Genomic DNA, 24,314 nt, shown 5'->3' on the forward strand with positions numbered 1-24,314 from the left:
TGATTGGTTATACTTGTGTTTATATACGCACATCTCGTTTGGATGGATCAAACCCTCGACAACTCGGCTCCCCTTGCTCAGTATATATATATATATATATCTGTACAGAGTATTTATTTGTAAAAATATATATTATATATATATCGTTCAAAGTGCTGCCTATACTTCAATTATTTTGGTTTTAAATTTGATTTTTGATTCTCATGTTCGTTAGTTTGTTACACGATGTAAGTTGAGAGTTTACAACAAAATCATGTGGAATATGCAAATTCGGCATGTGCTCGTTAAGTCTGAGCTGGATTTTGGACAATTGTTGAATTTTCACCGATTTACCCAGCGATTTAAATTTATAAATTTTTGTTCTTCTTTTTTAATAACAATTAATTTTAAGGCTTTGCACATGAAAATTGAAATATAAGTAAGGCTCTGAAAGTTTTGCAAAAGTTTGTGAGCAACACCTTTATGGCCAAAAGCAGCCATCTAATCTAATGATACCTTTCCAGCAGTTGGCCTGGGCAATTAACCGAGTCGCGCACAAATTGCTGGCAATTTGTACAAACTTTTAATTGAAGACGACATGAAGGGCGACATGCCCTCTATGTACATATACTTAGCCAAGGGAATTCCCCTCATCTCTCTCTCTGTGCGCGTTGTTGTATGTAAAAATTTTCGAGTACCACACAGCCTCGAGGGCATTGGGAAAATTGGTGGGAACATTCAGTCATAGTCTCTCACCCCCCTCAAGTTGGCTTAGTTTTCTACTTATAATTACAATTGAGACCGCAATGATTATAATTATGTCCTGTCCTGCCCCACCTAGGACCAGGATCTTCCCCCCTCTTGGCAAAAAAAAGTAGCCGCCACAGGTAAACCGAAAAAGATGAGGCAATTTCGAAATAAATCACTTTTTGTTCGGTTTTTTTGGCCGGGCAGCATTTGCGAGCGCTTGGCAAGGACTTATGCTGATTAGTAGCAAAAGCGACACAGTAAATTTGAATGTCAGAGGGTGGGTGGGAAGAGCACCCAACCACCCAACCAGCCAACCACTAGCGCCCACAATGCCCTGTCAGGCATTCGAAATGATTTATGCAATGAGCTCAAAAAGATGAAAGTTGTACATTTTCATATTTTAATTGCTTTGCTCTCTTAATACTTTTGGGACCCAGGCTCAGGTCTCGTTTTGCTTTTTATTTATTTTTGCTGCTGCTGCGGCCGCTTTGGTTTCTTCTCCTTATTCCTTGTTACGCTTCTATGGGTCTTTTGAAGTCCTTGCTGGGGGTGGTCCTTTCCAGGGAATATTCTTGTATATATATATGGCTTTTTATATGTGTGTGTGTGTGTGTGCCTCGTAGTTAATGTAAATGTTTGCTGAGAAAATTTTACTAATTTTATAACAAGTTGCGGTTTGTATTTCTGTTGCGTTTTCAGTTTTCCATTTTCCTTGGCCTTACCACCCTCGGCTGTCAGTTTTCTTTTTCGTTTTTCTGTTTTTTTTTTGATTCTGCTGCGGCAGGAAAAGTAGATTTCGTGTATAAGTAAGCATTTCGCATTTATAATTTATGGCTTTGTATTTGTCAATGGCATTATTATTTCTCATTTTTATGTTTGTCCATTCACCTTGGTGGGCGGTGGGCGGTTGGCCTGCCTTGGCCTGTATGTTTTATGGGGCATTTAGCATTTGAAGTCCTAAAATGTAGGTTTATGGAGTGACAGGCAAATTTGACAGCACAGGCTTTGGGTTTTTTTTTTTTGTTTTTTAAATGATAATGAAAACTTTTCCAGCGGTTCTTTAAGTTAAGGGTGTGGGCTGAGAAATGGCTCCTTGGCGGCAGTTTAACATTGATTAAAATGGAATTGTGGGGAGAAGCAGAGAAGTCTCCACCAAGCTTAACCCATGTCACGCAATAAATCTAAAATATATACATATATGGATGTGTGTGTGTTGGCTGGACAGAAACGGTTCAGGTTTCGGGGCAATTTCCAAACACATTTTCCATATGCACATTTGCCACTAATTATGCTCAAAATTTCTAGCTCAAGGGCTCCAAGCAATTAGCAGGGCACACACACACATTGCCAACCCCACACCACCCACTTTACATCCCTCTCAAGCAATTTACATTGAAATTAAACAAAAACTATATGTGTGGTGTGTGTGTGTGTCCAGGAAGAGGTGGAGAAGGAGGGGCTCTCTATTTTCCTGTTCATGTGGCCAACATTAATGCAACAAATTATGTTTAGACCGCGCGGACTCGGGGAAAAACTCCAAATGAAAATAAACCGCAACATTTTTCATTTGTATAGAAAATGAAGAAGAGGACTTGGGAGCACTGTGGAGCTGAGGGACGACAGAATGGATGTGAGCTGGATGGCGGCGGGTGGCGACTATCACACGGGAGCAATATAACCGGTTTGTATGCCACAAAAGCAATTTTATGATTATAACAGCCGAGGCCCGGTCGAGTCCTTTCCCTATCCCCTATCCTTACTCCCCACTCCTCCTTACTACCCACTCAGGGAACGATGTGCAATTAGGCGCCATAAAAATGGCTAACCGCCCCAGATGGGCGGGGTTGTTTGTCTTCGTTCCGTTGTTTTTATTTGTTTCATTTCGCCCAGCCCAGCCCGCACAACCCGCACAAAACTCGCTGTGTTTTTAATTTAAAATCCACAACGAAACGTGAGCAGCGCAAGAAAAGAGTGATAGACAAGATGGGATGGTGGCGGAAAGGTTCATTGAAATATCTAGGTAAAAAAAAGATAGCAGGGTGAGTGGATAACAAGGTCAGAATGTTCACTTAGCTGGCTGTTTTGTGATAAGAATGTACGGTATGTTGATCGGCATGTGTAGGTGGTATTTTCGATACTGCATAGTGGTGCTTATGAAAAATACTAAAACCCTAAAGCAATATTCCAAAAATCGGTTTAAAAACCTGTCTTCAGCTGTCATAAAATCATGAAATGTTAAACATAATTCTTGATTTCATAAAATTCAACCGAAATCCCATCGAAAAATGCTTAACCATCAATGATCTTATCTAAGCTTCACCTCGGTTCATGGGTTATCGGAATTATATCGATTGTTAAGGTGACCATGTCAGTGTTAAACCTTCTTCTTTATTAATGGTATTCCTTTTTAATGAAATCAATATAATTTTTATGATAATTAGAGTCATATTTCAGTTCTTTTGGCTATACCTTCCTAATGGAAACTTAACCAATTGCAGTTTAATGGTACTTTGGCTACTTATAGTTTCCCTCGCCAAGATAGACCATTAACCAACTCCCACTCCCACCTCCCTTCCGCTAACCACATTAACGCTGCTGACTTCGAAAGGGGAAAGGGAGTTAAATTATGGTTATTGTTTATGGTAAAACACGGTAAAGGTCGACGGCTAGTCAAATTGGTTGTGCATCCCCTACCACAATATCAGCTCTGCTACCCCTTTGCCAAACTGCCCCTCTCTCTACTACTCTCTCTGCCTGCCTGTTTCAGCAAAGGAAAACACAAAAAAAAAAGAGAAAATATTTACACTGTATTGCTCGGCGAGCAGTCAAGTTTTATAGAAATTTATGAGGTTTATAGTGTCGTGCCATTTCGTGTTGGTTCGGCTTGCTTAAAAGTCCCTCGAGATGTAATCAATTACTTAATGCTATGGAAGAAAGCCCCCCAATCTCCCCCAGCGACTCGACGCCAAACAAAAGCCATTACGCTGAAACTTTTCAATGAAGCGTTGCTCGTTGGTTCTCCGTCCGCCGTTCGCCGTTCGCTGGATCGTTCACTCCCATCCGTTCGTCAGCGATTCAATGGCGAGGACAGAGGACGAAGGACTATTAGCTGACTGGTTGGGATGATGTCCTCGATGTCCTCGATGCCGTTCTTTGGCACAACCCCTTGCGGGGGCATTGCCACAGCTGATGTATTATTATGGCCCTCTAGATTGGGCTCTGTGGGCTGGCTCTCTGTTATTAATATTGTTTTTTTCCCTCTGTCTCTGAGTCTCTGAGTTTTTGACTTTGCCCTTCCGAGTGAGGAGTCCTGCCTGCTCGAGTCCTTCTTGACTCGTTCTCGCTGTCGTTTTTGTCGGGCCTGGCTAATACTGGCGAATCCCCAGCGCATTACGTGCCGAAGGTAAGCAGGCAGCATGTCATCAGAACACGCCCACTTGAATTTTGAATGGGGTTTGGCAGCAGCAGCAGTCGTCTACGGTTTTTAGGTTGAGTTTACAGTAAAATAAATATTTAAGTGGAGCCTGCGACTCGCTTTCTCTCTCTCTCTCTCTTTGACTGGGGTAAGTCACTTGAGCGTTTGTTGGCACGTAAAAGACATCATAATTAGCATTGGGCGCTCGAAATTAGTGTGGCATGCCAGCCAGCGAGCCAAAGGTTAAAAAGTGCAAAAACGTGCTGCAAAGAAACGGCGGGAATGGAAGGCAAGGCACGTGAGTCACATACCACCCACTCTCAACGAGAAGTAGTAGTAGTAGGCCATCCAGGACACAGGCGAGACACTACTAGACACGAGAGATGGCAGCATCCTGGCCAAAAAGCAGAAACTTGCAAGAGCCAATTTCCGTGTCATAAAACTTGAAAGCTTTCCCGAAGACCGAAAACAATTTGCATGCGAAATTCAATTTGATAATGGCAGCATGGAAAATTGGCCAAAGGTTCAGAGTGTCTTTTGCTTTGCTTTTGCCTTGAAAACTTTTTTGGCCTACGACCTGGACAAAGCCAAACCAAGCCAGCCAACCCAACCAGGTAGCACTCTAATTGGGTCAGGGCGGAAGGAAATCTAAGCTGGCTATCGAAGGAGCAAAGGGAGCTTCCAGTACAGAGAAAGAGATGTGCCCCGAGTTCAATAATATTTGCCTCGGCGATAAAACAAAGGAGCAAAGTTTTAAATTACCAAGAGACGTTGGGCAAACACAGTTTGTATGAAATTTATTTTTGGGAGATCTCCGCCCCAGACCCAGGACTTAGACCGAGGAATGAAATCGAGAATGGGACACAGACGCCGGCGACGTTCGACGGTCGATGGTCTTCTGTCGCCACAACACCCGTAGAATTTGTGTAATTTGACCCAAAGCAAATGTAAATAGAACTGCGACTGCTGAAAGGGCGTTAAATTGTATAACTTAATGAAACGACGGCGGCGGTCGGTGCAGGGCCCAGTTGAGCAGCAGCAGCAGCTGGGCAACCAGTCAAAGCAAACCGAAAGCCAAAACCAAACCAAACTGAACCGTAGCAAACCAAGACCACCTCCAGTCGGTGGAAGGTTAGAAGGGAGCCAAACCCAGAACCCAGAAAACCCAGAAAACCAACAGCACCAGCACAACCAGCCGCCAAAGTCAAAAAGTAAGAGGAGTACCACTGCCCAGGGTGAGATATCCTTGCTTTGTCCTCAGTATCCTGTCTCCGTTCTCCTTTTTGCCCGGTTGTGGCTGGCCATGTGCGGATTACGTTTGACTTAATGCAGTCAGGCGGCGAGAGGAAGGGGATTCAGCAAAAAAAAAGAAAGAAGAACGAACGGAGTCCACACGAAGAGGCAACAGAAACTGTTGCACGCCATGCCACGCCCACATTAAATTAAAATTAAAATGCTAAAATTTCGCAAGCTCAAGCTGTGGGCGTGGGTACACACGCCCCTTAGCCACAGACCTCTTTATCCACCCTCCGATACTGCCCGACGCCACAGGCCTTAAAAATGCAAAGCAAAATAGTTTTTAATTAAAAGGTCTGACTGTCACAGTCATGCTGTCTACACTCGAGGCTGTGACTTTAGTTAAGGAGTCTGTAGTGTTAGATTTTTGAAATCTCAGAGAGTGGAGATGGAAATGGATACAAAAGATGATAAATATGTTACTATTTAATCATTATTTATATAGCGGATTGTATAAGAATAGAAACTGCTTTAATATCAAAGCAACCAAGCTCACTCCTGACTGTGATGTTATCCTTTCAATTTATTAGTTACTTTTTCTGTTTGCCACTCATCCACTCATCGAACTGATTTCAGCTGAAAATATTGGCATTTCCCACCGCACTGGGAAACTCGTAATGGCGCAATCACCAACTTACCCTGCCTTATCATTCACCCACCTCAGCGGGTCTCAATTAAGGCGGCCAAGAATTTTTGGGCTTCCCTCCAATGCCGCAAGTCAACAAATAATTTCTATGCAAATATTTTACACTAATTATTTCAAATATTTTGCATGTGGCGGCGTCGGCGGCAACTGCCGGGTGGGTAAATATACCGAGAAAAAGGGGGTGGAAGGTGTTTCGCATGTCAGTCTATCTGACTGTCTGTCTGTCTGTCTGTCTGCTGCCAAAAATAGTTATTTGCTCAAATTAAATATATACATTTGTGTTTCGTATTTGCACTGGGCAAATATATGTCTCTGTGTTCGAGTCTCTTTCTCTCACTCTCTCTGTGCATGTGTTTGTGTTGAAACAAAATTATTTTATGGCGTTTGCGTTGGGTAAACACACAGATACGATGGCAGGCAGGCAGACAGACAGACTGTTCCGCCGCGCCAACCAAAGGCGGTGATTCAGTAAGTCCGGCACCGAAAACTATGCAATAGAAATTGGGCACCCCCCAAAAAAAGGCACTCCAGAGGCAGCAAACGAAAAGAACGAGAACGAGAGGCTAGCAATTTTCCAGCCTTTGGGCACGCCTTTTGTTTGGACACAGGCGCTGAAATTGATTAAGTTTGTTGCCTGCCAATGGAAAAGGCACTCAATCAAACGCCATTCGTTCCTACTCGTTCTCGTTCGGCGACAAGGCAAAAAAAGTGTCATTGAAATGGTGCAAGCACACACACAGAGGAAGAGAGAGAGAGTTGCACAAGTGCCTACCGAAATAAATGAATCAATGAATGGAGGACACACTAAGGTAGGAGTAGGGGAACTGGGAATCGATGCACTGGCATTCAAATCAAGTCAAACGTAAAAACGTTGACTTTACACTCACACGCACCTGAAGGACATGAATCCCTTCTATTGATCGCCGCGGAGATTGCAGTTCGTGCTGTGAAAATGAAAAATTGATTTCACCGGCAAGTGGCGTCGTCAAGTGGCAGATACTCAGACCCACTTTACATACTACCATAGTGCCATGCCATCATAGAGTACTACTAAGCAGTACCCGAAACTCATTCATAAATTCGCATTCTACGCTCGGCCAACGTTGCGTATGCGTAATGGGGCACTAAAAACCAAAAAACTTTACTGTGTAAACAAAATCGTTCGCCGTCTGAAATTTACAATTTTAGTTTCTGGCAATTTTTGCAATCTCGCCAAGAGCCAAAAGATATGGAAAAAAAAGAAGAAGCTGCCTGCAGGATAGACAATTCCGACAGTCAAAAAAAAAAAACGAGAAGAGAAGAGAAGAAAATCTTATCAAATTTTTCCCAGAGCTAGCGAAGTTTGGTGGGCGGAATGGCTGGCTGGTTGGTTGCTTGGTTATCCCCCAAAGTGCCACTGTAAAATATTTTATTGAATATAATAAGCAGTGGAAAGTTTTTGGTGCGCTTTTGCCAAACGGAGACAAAGTTGTTGATGCCATTTAATATGAGATTGCAAACATTTTGCCTTCTCTTTGCAGCGTTTATTGCATTTGCTTTTGTACGCTGCTTTGGCAATATAATACCTGCGTGTGAAATAACGCAAAGTTTATGCAGCCCAGAAAAACTTTGCACTTAAATGAAAACTACAAAACATTTAACTTTCGGCAAAAAAAAAAAAAAAAAAAAAACAACAAGAAAAACGAAGCGGCAAAGGCGACAGAATTTAAATGCCGCATCCCCCGACTCCAGCAGACTCTTCATAGCCCTTGGGCTACGAAAATGAAATTTCTTTTCGAAAAGTTTACACTTTGTAGTCCCGTCTTTGATGCGCACAGCTCAGAAAGAAAAGAAAGTGTCAAATTAAATTTAAAAAGTGATTTGCCGCGCTTTCATTTTGTTGTTGATTTTTCCTCCCTTCGCCTCTTCCTTTTTTTTATTGAGGGCTTTAAAAGCCTGCAAATGCCAGGGTGGAAATGCGAAAACATGACAGTAAATCAGCAAGGGGTAGCTATGAATTGGGATCTATATATGTTCCTATTTTTCCAACTTATAAGTCCAACTAATTGCTGCAATATTTTATTACCAGCCAAATTCGAAACGGCCAAGCTATCTAACTCGAAACACTCATTTAGATGGCGCCCGAAAGCAAAGACAAAAAAGAACAGAAATTGGCTCGACCAAATGATGAGCTTTCGACTCTGTCATTGACCAGCAGGTGAGTTTTGGCCATCCAGACAGAGCTTAGTGTTATCACCCGCAGCCAAAGCCCTTCCATCCCCTCCACTTTTTGGTTCGTCTGGCCTGTCATGATTGACGGTCATTTGTCATTTTCTGCCATTTGGCCATTTATTTGGCCACAACTTTTTTAACCGCTACCGCCCAGCAAACCAAACCAAAAACCACACGCAAAAGTTTGCTACCCTGCACAGCTCCCCTCCTTCTCTCTTTCTCTCTCTATCTAAAAAAAAGAAAACCCCTGCTTATGGCACATTTGTCAGACGTTGACGTTATGCAAAAAAGCTCAAAAAAGTGGGGCGGAAGGAATTTTTGTAGGTGTTGCCAACATGACGCCTTTAAGCGCGTATAAATTACAAAAAGCCAAAAGTCAGGCGAAGAGCCGAACCGAAAAAGGATTTTATTTTTTTTTTATTTCTGTTATAAATGAAGTTGCATACTTTCTGACGGGGGGTTGGGGGTAGGGCCGAAAGGATACCTGGAAAACCTGACATGTCACGGCGTTTCGCCTTCAACTCCAGACCGGTTACATTTACAGCCTGCGACGTGTTATCGTACCAACCCACGCCCTTTTACACAATTGCCACCCCGTTTTTCTCTGTTGCCCGGGGCATTCATTAAAAAACGGAAATTTGTGATTTTTGGTGTGGCTTGAGGTAAAAGAAAAATTGTTGCCTCCGGTCGGGATCTGATTTTGTGTTTAATTAGCCACTCGGGCCAAAACAGACAGCCCGAGGTAGTTGGCCATTAATAAAAGGGGGGAGAACGGAATTCACTTAGAAGTCTGCCTGCTCAGGCGAAAACAATTAATTATGAATATGTGGGTTAATGTTGGAATGGAGAATACAGTATGAATTTTGCAGAACTTTAATGATCTGAGAGCGCTGGAAAGTATGCTATGCTTTAATGCTTAATGCCATTAGGCTGGAGCGAAAGTTTTTAATTTCTTATAGCTGCTTCTCCTCTGCTCCTCCTGGCCATTTGGCAAACAAAGTTTAAATGCAGCTGCGTTAACTTGGGCCACACATACACACACACACACACAGAGGCACACATACACATATGCAAATGGCAGGCAAAGTTTGCAGCTAAGCAACAAACAAGGTCCTGCCCAACTCCTGTGCACTCGACAGGAGGCAGCAGGCAGGCAAAAGCAATCCATCAAAATTGCACCTTCTTGCAGGAGGAGCTGCTTCGGCTGCTGCTGCTACTGCTGCTGCTGCTTCATGCCCCATCCTTTAGATCCTGCCCCCCCTCGGCTGCTGCTGACTAAATTGAATTTAATTTGTTTTGCGCGTCGCACACATGGAACAAGGAGCAAAAGCAGCAGCATTACAGCCCAATTCCGCCCACCGTCGAGGCCAAGTTAAACACTCCCCAGAGGGAGTAGAAGACGGCTATTGTTTTTAACCCCTTGGTGGTCCTGAAACACCATCTCCAAGCCAACCTTCCTGGTTTTTAACCCCCCCTTGTTGCGACGGCACTCAGAGCGCTGCTTTTGTTAATTATTTGATGAATTTTTAATTGATTTTTCGCACACAGCATGGCGGCAAATAACAAAAGCTACAACATTCTTTGGCCGCATCTACATCTACATCTACGTTCCGGGGTAGACGACACGAAATGCGCTACATTACACCAATATCCTGGCATATATATATATATATATATGTACATGTGTAAAAAATGTGCACCGTTGCATACTTTTAGTTGCTTTGTTTTATTTAAACAAAAGCAACCGTCGCTGCTCCGATGTATTGTTGCAACATTTAAATTAAGATAAATCACCGCAAAATTTATGGTTTTTAATATACGTATGTCTGTGTGTCCATGTGTGTGTGTGAGCGAGAGTGTGCCACGCCCACCACCACGACTGCTTGTTGCCGCTGCTGTTATACAACATGGAAAACAATTTACTAAATTGCAATTAAGTGACATTTTATACCAGCTCAGTGCAGTGCCGCTTCACTCTGCTCCATTCCGTTCCCGTCGAGAGTGAGGTAATGGCCCAGTGACCACCACCAGCACCACCACCACCACCACCGCCACCCTTGGGGTAATAAATTTGAAATTGCGGTTTGGCAGTTTTAAATATTCAATTAGTTGTGAAATTTTTGCACCATGGCCAGCCAGTCGGCCAGAGAGCGTTTGCGAAAAATTGAAAATGAATATGAAAGAGTTTTTGGGTAGTGGCAGTGTGGCAGTGGCAGTGGCAGCGGATTTATGGATGATAGCTGTCGATATTCGCCCTTTGCCAAGGACATTTGTGACCTGAGAATCGAGGTCTGAGCGAAAGCCAGACTGCACACATCTACTTAAATTCCAGCAACCAGCAGAGCTTAAAGCATTTTCTGTATATTTTTGCATTCCATCGAATGCTCCGCCAGTGGTCGCCATTTTATTGATGTCTTTTGACGCCGCACTCTGAACCAAGGACAGCAGCAGTAGAGTAGAGCAGGACAAGGACCTGGACAAAGTGGGTTCGGACAATGGAAAAAGAGAGTCCTGTCCACAGGCTGCATTTCCTGAACTCGCCACCCCCCTTACCAACCCACCCACCCGATCCATCGACAGAGACTGCCTGCTGCGTCTGCTGTCAGTTTGAGAGATGACGGGGCAAGATCTCTAGCAGTAATTTATTTCAGGGGAATTCCCCCGCTTCTTTATTGTTCCCTTACTGCCTCTCTCTCTGGCTGCTCTCTGGCCGCTTTCATCTGGGCCAGAAACTTATTAATTTAGACTTTTTGTTTCGCAAATTCTCGTCTGTCTCTCTACCCCCCCTTACCTCCCTGCTCCATAAAACTCCCATCTTTGGGTCGTTGGCCAAACTAACAACAACGTGGCAGCAAAGTCGTCAGCTATTTTGGGTTTTTTGCCTTGGCAACATTTATGCAAATTAGTTTTGATTGTCTCTGGTTCGTTGGCCAGAGAGGGGCAGGGCCAGGGGGCTAGGAAATTGAAAGTTAATTTGCATGCCACTCGGTAGAAGGCGCCCACAGTTAAATACACAACAATAACTGTCAGGGGAAAAGAACAGAACGCTTGGTTGGTCCACCCTAAAAGGAAAGCATTTATTGTTGTTATTATTGCATTATCCATTGCATACTTTCAAGCGCTGTCGCTTTATTTAATTGCACGTGCATAATTCTTTTAAAATACAGTTGCAATTATTGCCAGCAGACGTAACTCTTGGCCAGAAATTTATCGTCTGTTCCAGTGGGTCTCATTGCTTATGCAGGACGAGTGGGTGGGAGGAGTTCTGCCTTCGCTCCAATCCTGCCATCCATTCGAAAGCTTCGCCTCTCCTTCCCCTGCCTGTGTAATTTTAATAAGTTTTCACAGTTCGCTTCGGGCTGACCAACGAGCAGGAGCCGTTTTAAGGAGCTTACTTGCATATTTATGTCACTCTCGGCCAAGCCAACCCACCCACATGTCCTCTTCGGGGATCTTCTCTGGGATGAGATGGTAAAATGGATTCAGACCCGATTGCCATACAAATAAAATAAGATCAAGTTGATATATATCTTTTAAAAAAGCAAAAAGCTGTATATATCTTTTCAAAACTTTCAAAAAAATTTCCCCTTTCTCCTACGTTTTTGTATCAGTGCAGGCTTCTTCCATAATGGAGACAATTTTCGAGCCGTAACAGCTGTCAGACCAATCGCAAGGTGGCTGAAACCAAAAAGCATCGCAAAACTAAATACCAAATAATAATTAGCCAAAAACGCTTGGTGGTTATTAAGCGCAACTGTTGCCAAAGAAGAGGGCTGGTGGCTATCATTCCTTCGGCTAAGAGACAAGCTGGCAGCACTATAAACTCATCAACGTAATGAAATTTGCCATTTAGTCAGTCAGAGAGAGAGAGGGAGTGACTTGAAGGAAGAAGGGAGTCCATCAAATAAGCGAGCGAAACGCGCATGTTTTTAATTACAAAAACAGGATAATGCCCTGCCGAGATGAAGGATAACGCCAGCGAGCTGCGAAGGACGAGGACGTCACATTGTCTGATAGTTAAATACAAAAAAGAAATCACTAGGATAATGAAAAATATGAGCTTGGGCTGCTTGAAAGTGCCAGAAATCGAATGAAAGTGAAGATGAGTTCGGCAATTAATAAATAAATGATGGGTGTATATGGGTGCCTGGTGAAGGATATTAAAGGGCACCAACCATTGCCGTTTTTGCCATAAAAATTACATTTTATTGGGTGCTCATTTCAAAATATATGTGAGCTAGTTTAATTGAAAGTTGGCAAGACGACGATGGGAACGTCGACAAGGACGACGACGACTATGGGTTTGACTTTGAAACGACATTCAAACGGTCCCTCGCTGCACAGAAGGGTAATAAAATTATGATGAAGCTTATGGCTCAGACCACACTCGCATTTGAGTGCCATTGTCTGCCTGTTAACATGCTCATTATGGCCTGGTAAACTGGGAAAAGGCTGAGCGGCAGAGCCAGACAGAAACTGAAACTCGTTCATGACTTCACTTCAATTATAATTACGTCAAACAGTGCAACAAGAAAATGTGCAACTTGAGGCAAACAAGATAGAACTGAATGAGAATGGTATAGAGAATAAGGACGAAATGCAGGACTCTGCTCGACAATTGTGTGTGTGCGCAGAGCACACTGAGGGGCAGAGAGATAGAGAGACAAACAACTTGAAAGTGAGCATTTCCTTTTAATGCCTTTTGCTCATTTTTTTCCCCCTCTCGTCTGCCTCCTCTTCCCTTTTTCATCTTTTTTTTTTTTGTTTTATATTGCATTACATTTGCTCTGCCAGAGAACATTAAAAACAATGCACACAGAGAGCAGTCCTGGCAACATTATATCCTGGCCAGAAGATGAGAACTGTTTTTGAAGAAAACTCATAATTGCTTGGCACAAATTGCAAGTTATAGCCAAAGTTGCTGGCAAAAGCGAGACCGAGAGAGAAAGAGAGAGAGAGAGAGCAAAGGACGACGTCTAACTATGGGCATTCATCAACTAACTTTTTCGCCCTGGTCAGGTGATGGTCCTAGAACCTTATTCCTTGTTCTTTGGATCCACCAGAAATGAGCTGATAAGGTGGGCTAATCGAACCAAGCGGTGGCATTCTCTGCTTGTTTGCTATGCAAAAGTAAACTTAAAGCTCGGCAATCCACTCGGTAGCAATGCACTTACTCCTACAAATCGCTTCTTGTTTTCGGTCAAGCTATGCTTGTATGTGTGTGTGTGTGTGTGTATAGGGATAGGGATATTTGCCCGGGGCAAATGCGGCCGGCAACAAAACATAGTCGAGTCATACGGCCATCTACTATATATCTATCTATCTATCTATATTTGGAAGGGATGGGCAAGTCATCCATTCAGCCGGCCATCCATCTATCCATCCATCCATCCATCTATGCAGTGCAGCAAGTCATGCAGCGAAGCTCGCTGACCCGCACGATGAAGCCTTTGTCTGTCCTCCTGGCCAACCTCCACCACCCCTTATCCTAGCTCCCGCTTCTCCACCTCCTCCTCCCACTACTGCTGGCCAGATCCTGCATGCATTTGGCTTTACAAACAATATTTGCCGTTGCCGTTGTTGTTTCTGCTGTTGTTGTTGTCTTCACACAACAAACTACATCAGGCTCAGGACTCTGCTGGCTATTTGGGAATCCTCTTTTTCACTTTTCAGAGAGCCCAACCAAAGCTCCCAGCCTTCCCGTCCACCCTCCCTGCCCCCCTCGTAGAACAAACTAATATGCTATGCTTAAAGCGTACATATTGGACTTATAGTTGTTGTTGTTGTTGTTGCCTGTTGTTATTTTTGATGTTGTTTGTCTGGCGAGGAGGAGAACAAAAGGCCTCCTGCTGCTGTCATATTTCGTGTTTTCCTCCCTTCCCTGCCTTCTCTCTCGCTAAAAAGGAGTCTCCCACTGAGGCTCGCCGGACACCAGGACCGGGACCCGGATCAGGACGACCCTGGAGTTCACATTGACGGACCCCGAAACGCTTTGCCTGTCCTACGCTTATCATATAAATTCTTCTGGTTGCTTGTTGTTTTTCGCTTCTGGTTTCGGCCACGCTCTCCTGATCCTACGCCATAACAAAAAGGCTAAAAAGTTTAGTTGCTGCTGCTGCTGCTGTTGCTGGCTCCTGTTATTGAAGGCTTAAGCGTCCTGCCTGCCAACCGTCGAGTTAGTTAGCAGAAGCCAAGCCTTCCTCTTTACCACCCACCACTGCATCCCCGTATCCTGTAAACAAAACAAACACACACATCTAACATCTAACGTAAAATCAACGCTAGACGAAAACAACAGCAACAGAGCGAGCTATGGCTCGTCGTCAGTCAGGAATCTGAGCAGGGATTCCACTTAACAAAAATTGAAATTTTTCAAATTTGAATCTTATTCTTGGAAAGAAGTTTAAAATCCTTTTGAACTCCTTCAAATGAAGTGTATCTTAACTTGTAAAAGCACAAAAGTTGAAGAAAGAAAGAAGTTTTCTCGAAAAGGTTTTCTCTTTATCTCATGGATAGCCCTTAGTCTTTCTTCCAGTGCAGCCTATGGGCTACACCAGTCTACACTCCAGCTCTCTAAACCGTCAGGTCATTGATGTGCTGTGCTGATGCAGTTGCAAGTGCATTTACTCCTGACCGATGACGAGAGACTTGGCTTAAAGCTGTTTCTGTGTGCGAATATTGTTGCAGAGTTTTTCGTGACACAAAAGTGAGACCCCTCGATGGAAAGGAGTAGAATGGAGCCTCGATAATTTCCATATCCTGTGCAACTGCTCTTCTAATGTATTAACCGAGCGACCGCAGGCAGGACGGACTCCTATCGGCCGCAGCTCCTTGTGGCCTGCCAACACGCCATTTGGCCATATCTCGGAGCCATTCCCAGACGGGGGACGTGTAAAGGAGACAGATAGCAGTTTTATGCGTTCCTTGCCCCACCGCACTATATATATATAATATATATATAAATACAAACATATATACGGCTCATATACTTTACAAATCTTGATAAGTTAATAGTAGAAGACGACGGCAGGAGGAGGGCTGTCAGAAAGCAAAGACATGTTTTGGCCAGTTGGATGACGGCGGGTGGCTCGGGGCCTGGGCGTTTGCGTGGAAATTTTGGCACATTAAAGCCAAGTCTCCAAGCAGCCGAAAAGTAAAATAATATGAAAAGTCTCATAAAAATAACAACGGGAGATGGGACAACCACAGCGACAACAACTTTTCGGTTGAATTCGTTTTTGTTTTTATTTTTATTTTTGGCGACAACAAGTTTTCTCTGCGTGTGTTAATTTAGGTGAAATCAATATCGGGCGGTGTAGGTGGTGGTGGTAACAACATTTTATATTAAGCCAAACACAGAGCAACAAAAGCAGCGGGACAGCGTGGAAATCTATAAAACTTAACGAGCTGCAAGTAATGTAGCATACTTTCTGGCATCAAATGCGCTCTGTTGCCTCCTTCGGCCATTGTTTCTAAATGCTTGAAAGCTGCTCTGCGGCTGGGCCTGTGTGTCTGTGTTTAGTATTATAATGCCATTATCATTTTTATTATTGCATTTTAAATGCATTTTTTTTTTGTTTCATAATTTTTAATGCCCAGTCAGAGCCACAGCTCATTAAGCAGGAATAACTGCAAGGAGCGGCGACTGCCATGTCTCGACTTCTCGCTGGTGCAGAAAAGATTAATGTTCCTCACGTGTCCTGCTTGTGCCTGTCCTTTTGCCACAGCGTTTGCCCAGCTCAAAGTCGCTTCAAAGTCATGTGCATGATTCCGTAGGATTCACGGAGCCATCATCTCCACCCGCCACTTGCATTTAAAGTATGTGCAGCTTATATTCTTCCTTCTCCTTCGTCTTCGGCTGTCCTGCTTTGTTTTCCTAGCTGGCTTGTTTGTTTTTTCTACCCCTGTCCATAAACAGAAATGGCCCAGAGCTGGGTCAATCACTTCGCAGCACGCCAAAGTTAGCAGGAATAAGGGTATTCGGGAAGGAAGCTGTTCGCCAGGATACTCGCTTAAGGCAGGATTTGAAAAATTAGATTTTGCTAAAGAAACTTGCTTGAATATTTTATAAGTTCTGAAAATCAGTTCTTTTGACATGAATTCTCATACTTGTTTTTATCAGTGTAGCCTTCTTTCAAACTCCTTAATTGCCACTGCTTTTAACTTCCGCTTTTAAGCCTTAAATCAGTTACCTTTGCCCTGAAACATTGTTGCCATCACAAACATTGCAAACTGTAACTGAAACTGCAACTCGACAATAACTGAAATGTCCTGCACCTGCCACGCCCCCCACACCAGTCGTAACTATTACCATAACATTTATGATTATTAACCTACAATGCGGGGCACTCTAAATGCAATTAAGATTACGATCTATATTGCATTTTCTGTGCTGCAAAAAGAAGCCTGGCAACTCTGCCACGACAAACAATTAAAAACAATGCGCCTCCATCTTCCGTTCCCCCTCTCTCTCTCTCTCCCCCTTTGCGGCAATAAAATGCTGTTCCAGATGCTTATCCAGACCGCTCGACCATATTGCATAAGAAATAATTACTTTTTATATTACACATACGCCCCGTGTGTCCCGTGTGCCCCGCTTGGACCTGCGCTGAACTCATCTAAGTCTATTGATTGCGGTCACAATTTCACCTTTTGGCCCCCCCTCTCCCCGCTCATAATATCATCACACGAAAGTGTCGCGTTTGCGTGTCGCTTATCATTGGCTGTTGGCCAAAACAAAAATGAAGACACCCCGAAAAAGCTAGAAAGGCCAGGGCAAAAAGCGTCAGACAATTGCCGCACCGATAAGATCGGCCAAAGAGAAATGTTTTTGTGTTCGTTTGTCCAGTGGGGCAGCAGTACCTGACTGAATGGAAGGAAGGCCAAAAGGACCCTAATCGTGGCTAAGCCGCGTCAACTCTATTCAATAAGGTGGAATGGCTCATAAATGGGGAGTGGAGGGAAGGAGACATAAATTTGGGATTAATTCTTTAAGAAAGAGTCTTGAAGAGAGTTCTTTAAAGAGAATAATTAGAGCCAATACGCTAGAGGTCTTAATCAGAACGATTAAATTAAATATTTTCCAGTTAATAAGTTAAAATATGAACTTGAAATATTGAAACTTGAACCATTTTCACTTTACTAATCCATTTCGAAACTCAAATAGGGAGAGGTTTTTCAATCTTAGAGTTAGAGCATCTTTCCATCGCTTACTTTCGAGCTGCTCCTGTCAAAGGTAAACATCAGGCTGCCTGCCTCCTGCCATCAAAAATGACAACGTCAACAAACTTGACTTTTGGTATTTTATGCAAATGTTTCAAGTGTCACGGACTAAAATGGCAATTGAAACGCTAATGATGACATTTGGCAGGCCTAAGCAGTGGGCCAAGGAAAACAAAATAACAGAATAACAAACTAAAAAACAAAACGGAGAGCGAAGGAGACAGAGTTGGTCGTCTTCGTGGGCTTTTCCGTTTCCTGTTGGCGCTGCGCTGGGAAAACATAACAAATCGTTTTTCTTCTTTTTCTTGCGTTGCGTTAGGTTTGGCAGGAAAGAAGTTCCTTGTAGGCCTCTGGCATTTTTACGAGGCATTCAGCCAATTGACAGGCTTCAGTCGCTCGTAAAAACAAAATCAAGCAACGAAGAAAAATGATGGGCAGAAACAGAAACTGTCGATGGGAAATGAAAAGGAAACTATACGGTCGTTCGAGTCGCCTAAAAGTATACTTAAATATTTAAGAGCAAGCAAGGCAAAAGTTTAAAAAACATTAAAACACATTTAGCAGGATGTTTTGGGCCTTACACTCGTGTATATACATATATATCGTGTATATATACGGAACTGAATCTGCTTTTGCCCCGCCCATAAATACTTATTATCGCTTATTTGAACTTGTGAATGCTGCCAGCAGCGATGCTTGTGATTTACTTTTATTTGAGCTGGCTTTTCCTTTCCTTTCCTTTTCCGTCTCTCAAATTTTGTTGTGCGTGAGTTGTCAGTGCGAAAAAGTGTGTGCCAAAAAAATCGATTTTTATTTCGTCTCTTCAGAGAGAGAGAGAGATAGAGAGAGAGAGAGAGAGAGACAAGAGGGAGAGCGAAAAAAAAGGTCAAAAACAATAAAAGCCTAAATACACATACGAGCCTTTGAACTGGCTTTGATAAAAGCAACGCAGTCTCAGCCGCAGGAGCGAAAAAATAAAGAAAAAAAAAAGTGAAGAGGAAGGAAGTCCTGGATGGAGTTTTCGGGGGGCGGGTAAGCCTCCAATCAATGGTTGTGCGTCGCTTTTGGTACGTGTGAATTTAAGCTGATTAAAGAATTGAGCTCCTCCGTTGCCCGAGAAAAGAAAGGAAAGCGAAGAGCCGGAGCAGAGAATAACGCAGAAAGGCAGAAATTGATGTCTGCTTTTAGGCGTAGATGCTGCCTTGGCTTTATTTATGCCTTTTGTCTGGGCTCGAAGGCTTTGTTATTTGGGGCTTAGTGGTGAATATCCTCGTCCTTTTAATTTGCACCCCACCGAAAAGTAAAGTAAAGACGAGAGAAAAACACATGTGGGACAGATAAAAGAAGTGGCAGCCGCAGCTGAAGCCAATCATCATTGCCAGTCAATCTATATTACAAATTCAATTGAATTTGTCGCTCTTTATTTGCGCTAATCAAATTGCCAGCGCTGCCATAAAAATGTTGACACTAATAAGGCCGCCAGCAGGTAGAGAATGAGTGCGTTTTCCTCGTCTCTCTACTTTATGGTCAAAAGGATACTTTTGCGGGGTGGGGGTGGGAGGTGGAAAAGCATTTCGGGGGAAACAGAAAAGTGGGAAAATACAATTCAAATGCGTAATCAGGCGTAAGAAAGTGGGTTTGGGGGGGCAGGCAAGTGAATGGCGGCAAACGAAATGAGAAAAGTTTCTTTTGGTGGCGGCCAACGCTGCGTATTATTATTATTATTAGTTTTCGCCCTAAAACTTTTCGCAGCCTGCTTATTAGCAGGCCAAGTGGAAAGGGGTTTCTGTTTCATAGCTCATTGCTTTTCAATTTGATCAGACGTCGTTGTCTCTAATGAGCTCTCTGCGAAGTTTGCCTTCCCTGGGAGCATCCACATGCGGTCTACCTATATCTACATATATCCTTTAATGTTCTTCCTTTTTTTTCCTTATACTCTCTTTTTTTTGTTAATTTTCGACTGTCATTTATCATCAGGTGTGAGGGATGTGAGGAAATTTTTATGGAGTTGATTTTTAATCTTTCGCAATCATTCCCCTACAGCACACTCCACCCCCTCGCCATCGTGTGTACCGCAGAAGGAAATGAATATTTATAAGTATGATGGATGAGGCGAGACGGGAAGTGCCCCAGGTGGAAGCGGGCTGGAGCGGCATCTGATTTACTGACGTGTGACAAGGAGTCACAGGGATAAAGGTAAGGAAATTAATGCGTAGTTAGAAACATAAATCTGTGCGTCGTCCTTGTTGCCGGCATGAGGAAATGGCGGGGATTTCACAATTTATGTTTCCCTGTTTTGCCCCGGCTAAAGGCAGAAGAAGATTCTTTCCAGATTCGCTTACGGGTCGTATGAGTGATATTAATTTGACTTTAAGTCTCTGGTCCTGCAGCCCAACGAATATCAAACGTAACACGTCAACGTAAACGTAAGCGAACGTATGCAATTTACGTGACATCATTACGTGTTAGACAAGTACAAATTACGCGTAAAGAAATAGAAAGAGAGAAAAGGCAGACGACAATATGAGTTTGATAATGATGAAGCATGGTATGTGTGTGTGTGTGTGGGCTGGCAGGAATATCAAGATAAATAACTAAGCATGGCCATGTGTGTGTGTATCTCTGTGTGTGTGTGCCAATGAAACGAAAGTCATCAGACTTAGATATGGCACAGAAGATTGCAAATGCGACAAACGTTCTCGGAACGTAGGGATATATATAGCTGTGTAAGGACATGGAATGGGAGGACAGGAGATGAAAGACAAAGGCAACAAATTGTACTCAAAGTCCCGTTGGCTTGGGATTTTGGGTTTTAGTTTGGGTTTTGGCCTGGTCAAAGCCCAGACATGTCAACAATGCCTGCCTCGGTAAGTTAAAATTGATGAAGTTAGCAGAAGGCTGAGATTGCGAGAAGGAAACCCTTTTAAATCAGTTTCCCTTCAGCACTTGTCAACACTAATAAATATATTCATATAGCCCCCCCCCGTTCCTTACTCTGGCAACTCACTCACATTTCACGCTTGATTTGACTTTAAATAAATTACATTTCTTTGTCCGAGTCGGTTGAAAAATGCAAATGTCAGCGGGTGAAAACTGAAAACTTGCAGCAGCCGGCAGGATTTGGCCCTGGTCGAGACCAGCAATTAAACTTGTCCTTGTCTAATTGCATTTTGGCCTAAAACCAAAGAGCCAAAGAGCCAAAGCCAAAGATCCTTTCCTCACACACACACACACACACACACTCAAGCTTTACTATCACAAACAGGGCAAGTCAAAAGTCGCAGGACTCGGTGCCGAGTTGCCAAGTGCTCTGCTGATAGCGGCCCAAAAAGTTTAGCGCTTTAATTTCTTAGAAATTTGTTCCAACTCGGACGGGGCAAACAAAGCAACAAACAAAAATGTCGACTTGATTGCGTCGCTGATGGTTTGGTGGGCTCTAGGTTCACGTCCATCGTCCAACGTCCAAGTCCTATAGACCAGGTCCACAATTGTGCGGACAGATTGCCGGCAAGTTGCCAGAGTTGAGCTGAGTCGAGAGTTCCTTCAAGTTCCCAATCCCCAGCGGATTAGAAAAGTTTAAATTGTTGCTAGCGAAGAGGGCCAGAGCCAGGGCCAGGGTGAAAAGGGAGCAGCAAGCAAGGAGCTGCAAAGCGAAATCGAAGCAGCCGAAGAAACGGATGAATAAAGGGAGCAACGTAACGATTAGTGCTTTCATGTCCTTTGCCAAAGTTTAAAGGTCATCCGGAGGAGGGTCCTGCGCTCGCTGCTGATTTGACACATCAACTTTGTCAAGGTTTTTTGCACCGCACACAGCCACCAGCGACAGCGACTGTTATGAGCAATGGCTCTGTGCTTTTCCCTCCCTTCCTCCCATAGAAGTCGAAGTCTTGGCCAGGATGGCTATATATGTGTGTGTGTGTGTGTGCAGTAGCAATTTGTGCAATGGACATTTTCGGGCGCTGCCATTCTCTGCTCAGCAGTGATAAGCGCTGCCAGCTGCAAAATGTCTTAAAAGATTGCGGAGTGCACTGACTTTCAGTCCCGATTCAGCCCGGGGGCATCCTGCGATGATTGCGAAATGTGTAGATTGTACCTTTTTCATGAAGCGAATTTTATGGGTTGAGTGCTCCCAGCACCCAGCTCCCAGCGGGTGGTTGGAAATATTGAAATTACTTTGAAGCTGCTGCATAATGAGCCTGTCAATAAGTTTATCAAAGCAACAACTACTCGGCAAACGACGGCCTGACCCAAAAAACAAAGTTGAAGTGCTGTGTAAATTATGCAAATCTTTATCATTCTTTTTTTTTGTTTGCTACAAGGGGTGGCGAGAGGAGGGAGGGAGGGTTGTGAGTCGAGGGGACTTGGGTCGATGGGCTGTCACAAACAAGCGTGAAGCACGACAACTGTGTGAGGGTCCCAGTAAAAACAATATGGCGCCCTGGCCAGCGAGGCCTCACTGCCCGCTTATTTTTTTCTTCAACGCCCCATCTCATCCCCTCACCCACACCAACTGACTGCCATTGACAGTTCAACGTTGTTTTGCTATACGCTTTTCCCCATTTTCTCTACCTTTTTTTCCAAGTATTTTTTCGAGGTTCGCTTGCTGGTTCTTTCGTTCTTTCTTTTTTTTTTGTGAAATGTCAAATTTTTGCAGACAGTTTTGACAGTTTATCGAAGTGCGCCCGTAATTTTTGCTGACGTGTGTTGTAGGTGTTGAAAATAGCAGGAGAATGTTTAGGTGAGTGGTTGAGGGAAAACTTTGGCTAGCTCTGCACTTTTCGGCTGAGTGCTTTGGCACAAAAACTTTCCCTCCCCCCGCAAACAGAAGTAGAAAAAGACGGGTCAAGTTTTTCGTAATTATTTGTTTTGGGTCACCTATGGAGAGACTCACAAATTGATTTTCTGGCTAGGGAGTCGTCTAGGGGGGGTCATAATGGAATATGGCAGGTGATTACTTACCGCTGCGACTTTCATTTTCAGCTGGCTTCAGCTGTAAAGCACGGTTCATCTGGAAGGAAAAGAACAAGGAATTAATATCTGAATCGAAACAAGAAGAACATAAAGCTGAAAGAGATTTTGCATTAAGGGTGTTAGCAAGGAAAAATGAAAGCCGGAAAGTCCATTAAATCGGTGGTTAGAGCATGCCAGTGTCGCCCCCTCTAAAAATTCAATCAACTTTCGTTGGTGGTTCGTTGGCAGAGGACCTCTTCATAAACACCTCCCAAACACACACACACACATTTGGCCAGCGAAGCATTTTCAAGCATTTAAATGCCACTCAATATGCAAGCCCATCTCCTGTCCCTCCTGTCGCTCCTGCACATTTGCGCTCATTGCCTTTTACCCACGACTGGGCAGCCACATCCTGTGCCGCTTCATGCATCATTAAAGCTTAAATCTCACCCAAGCGACCCATGTCGATTCTGGCCAGCCAACACTTAACGTTCTCTCTGCCTCTCTCTTTCTGTCTTCCTTCATCCACTCGGGATCGGGATTGGGAATGTCGAATGGGGTATGGGTTTGGGTATGGGCCTCGAAAGTAGGGTGGATGGCTACGTGTTGTGGTCACCTTTTGGTTTATGGCAAATGAGTAATATGCCCGTGCCAGAGCACGAAAAATCCCATTAAAAGACGTTCAAATGAAATGCATTAAAATAAAACTTAATTGAGGGCTTTATACGAAATGTTCGAAACGGTTGGCCGACCTGCTACCTCCCACAACCCCCCTCCCCACCCGAAAAAAAACCGCAGAAACCCAAGCAAATCAATAATCAGCCAGAAGGAGACCCCATTTACGTATCTCTCTTCTCTTCAGGTGTAATTTATTTGCACCACACACACACACACACAGGTAGTGGTTAAATGGGCGTCTATGGCTACGCCCTTTGGGTTTCCTGGCCTTAGATTGGCTCATCACCAGAGGTCCTGGGCATATTCGAGTCCTGTCATTAGCCACCGCATGAAAGTCTGTCGTCTCATCGCCTGCCGACTGCCGACTGCCGACTGCCGCTTGTCGCATGAATATTTTATAATCAGCCATTAGTTTGCGGCAATTGAAAATGATTGAAGCTTTTAACTGCAAAATTCAATTGCTTTATATAACCGTGAGTGGGCGTGAGTTGAGCCCTTCGTGTCCCGCCCACAATATGAAATATTTAATGGGTCCTACGAATTTGTGTGTTTTCCCTTTTTTCGTTTTGGTTTTTCGGAACAATCCATTAGTCAGAGGCGAGTAATTAAAATTGCGATTTATGCAAGCGCATGTTGAGAGCGCGGCAGTGTTTTTCGGCGGTGCCTTTCGCTGCTTGCAATTGGGCTTGTTTGTAATTCAATTATGTTAATGATTGGACAACATTTACCGTATTTACATTAATGCATAATGAATGAGAGGAGGTGTGCTCCCTCTTCTATATACATATGTGTGCTGGAAATGTATATTTTTTTTGTAAATCGTAATTGCAGCTGGAACTGAGGGTCCGCTAAACACGGCTAACGGCAATTAAGTGCATTTCTCTGTCTGACCAAGGGAATGCCTCTCTCCCCTCCTTTCCCTAACCATACTCATGCTCTTCATCACTCTTGGCCAGACAACACACAAATGCGCTTTTGCCTTTACTCAAAGCTCAGCTGGATAAATTAAGTGGTCGATGAACTGAAGCCTTGTTGATTTTATACACAACGCCATGTTGCTGTTGACAGCGGGCCTGGGCAAGGGGAACTGCGGTGACGCCGCAGAATTTAAACCAATGTTTAACCGAAAAATGTTCATTTAGTCGCAGGATGTGATGCTGCTGC

The 24,314-nt window shown here is 43.7% G+C and overlaps 1 protein-coding gene across 29 annotated transcripts in view; it reads right to left on the reverse strand.

The window, feature by feature from the left end:
- The window catches only part of LOC108104005 (CUGBP Elav-like family member 4), a 128,640-nt gene that overhangs the window by 77,533 nt on the left and 26,793 nt on the right, over positions 1-24,314 (reverse strand). For all 29 annotated transcript variants that reach the window (XM_017209821.2, XM_041818213.1, XM_017209825.2 and 26 more), the window contains one exon: positions 22,479-22,527. In XM_017209821.2, coding sequence (XP_017065310.1) covers positions 22,479-22,527 — 49 coding nt within the window. The remainder of the gene's footprint in view (positions 1-22,478; positions 22,528-24,314) is intronic.

Source organism: Drosophila eugracilis, unplaced genomic scaffold (assembly GCF_018153835.1).
Source record: "Drosophila eugracilis isolate 14026-0451.02 unplaced genomic scaffold, ASM1815383v1 contig_2154, whole genome shotgun sequence".
In the NCBI taxonomy this organism is placed as follows: domain Eukaryota; kingdom Metazoa; phylum Arthropoda; class Insecta; order Diptera; family Drosophilidae; genus Drosophila; species Drosophila eugracilis.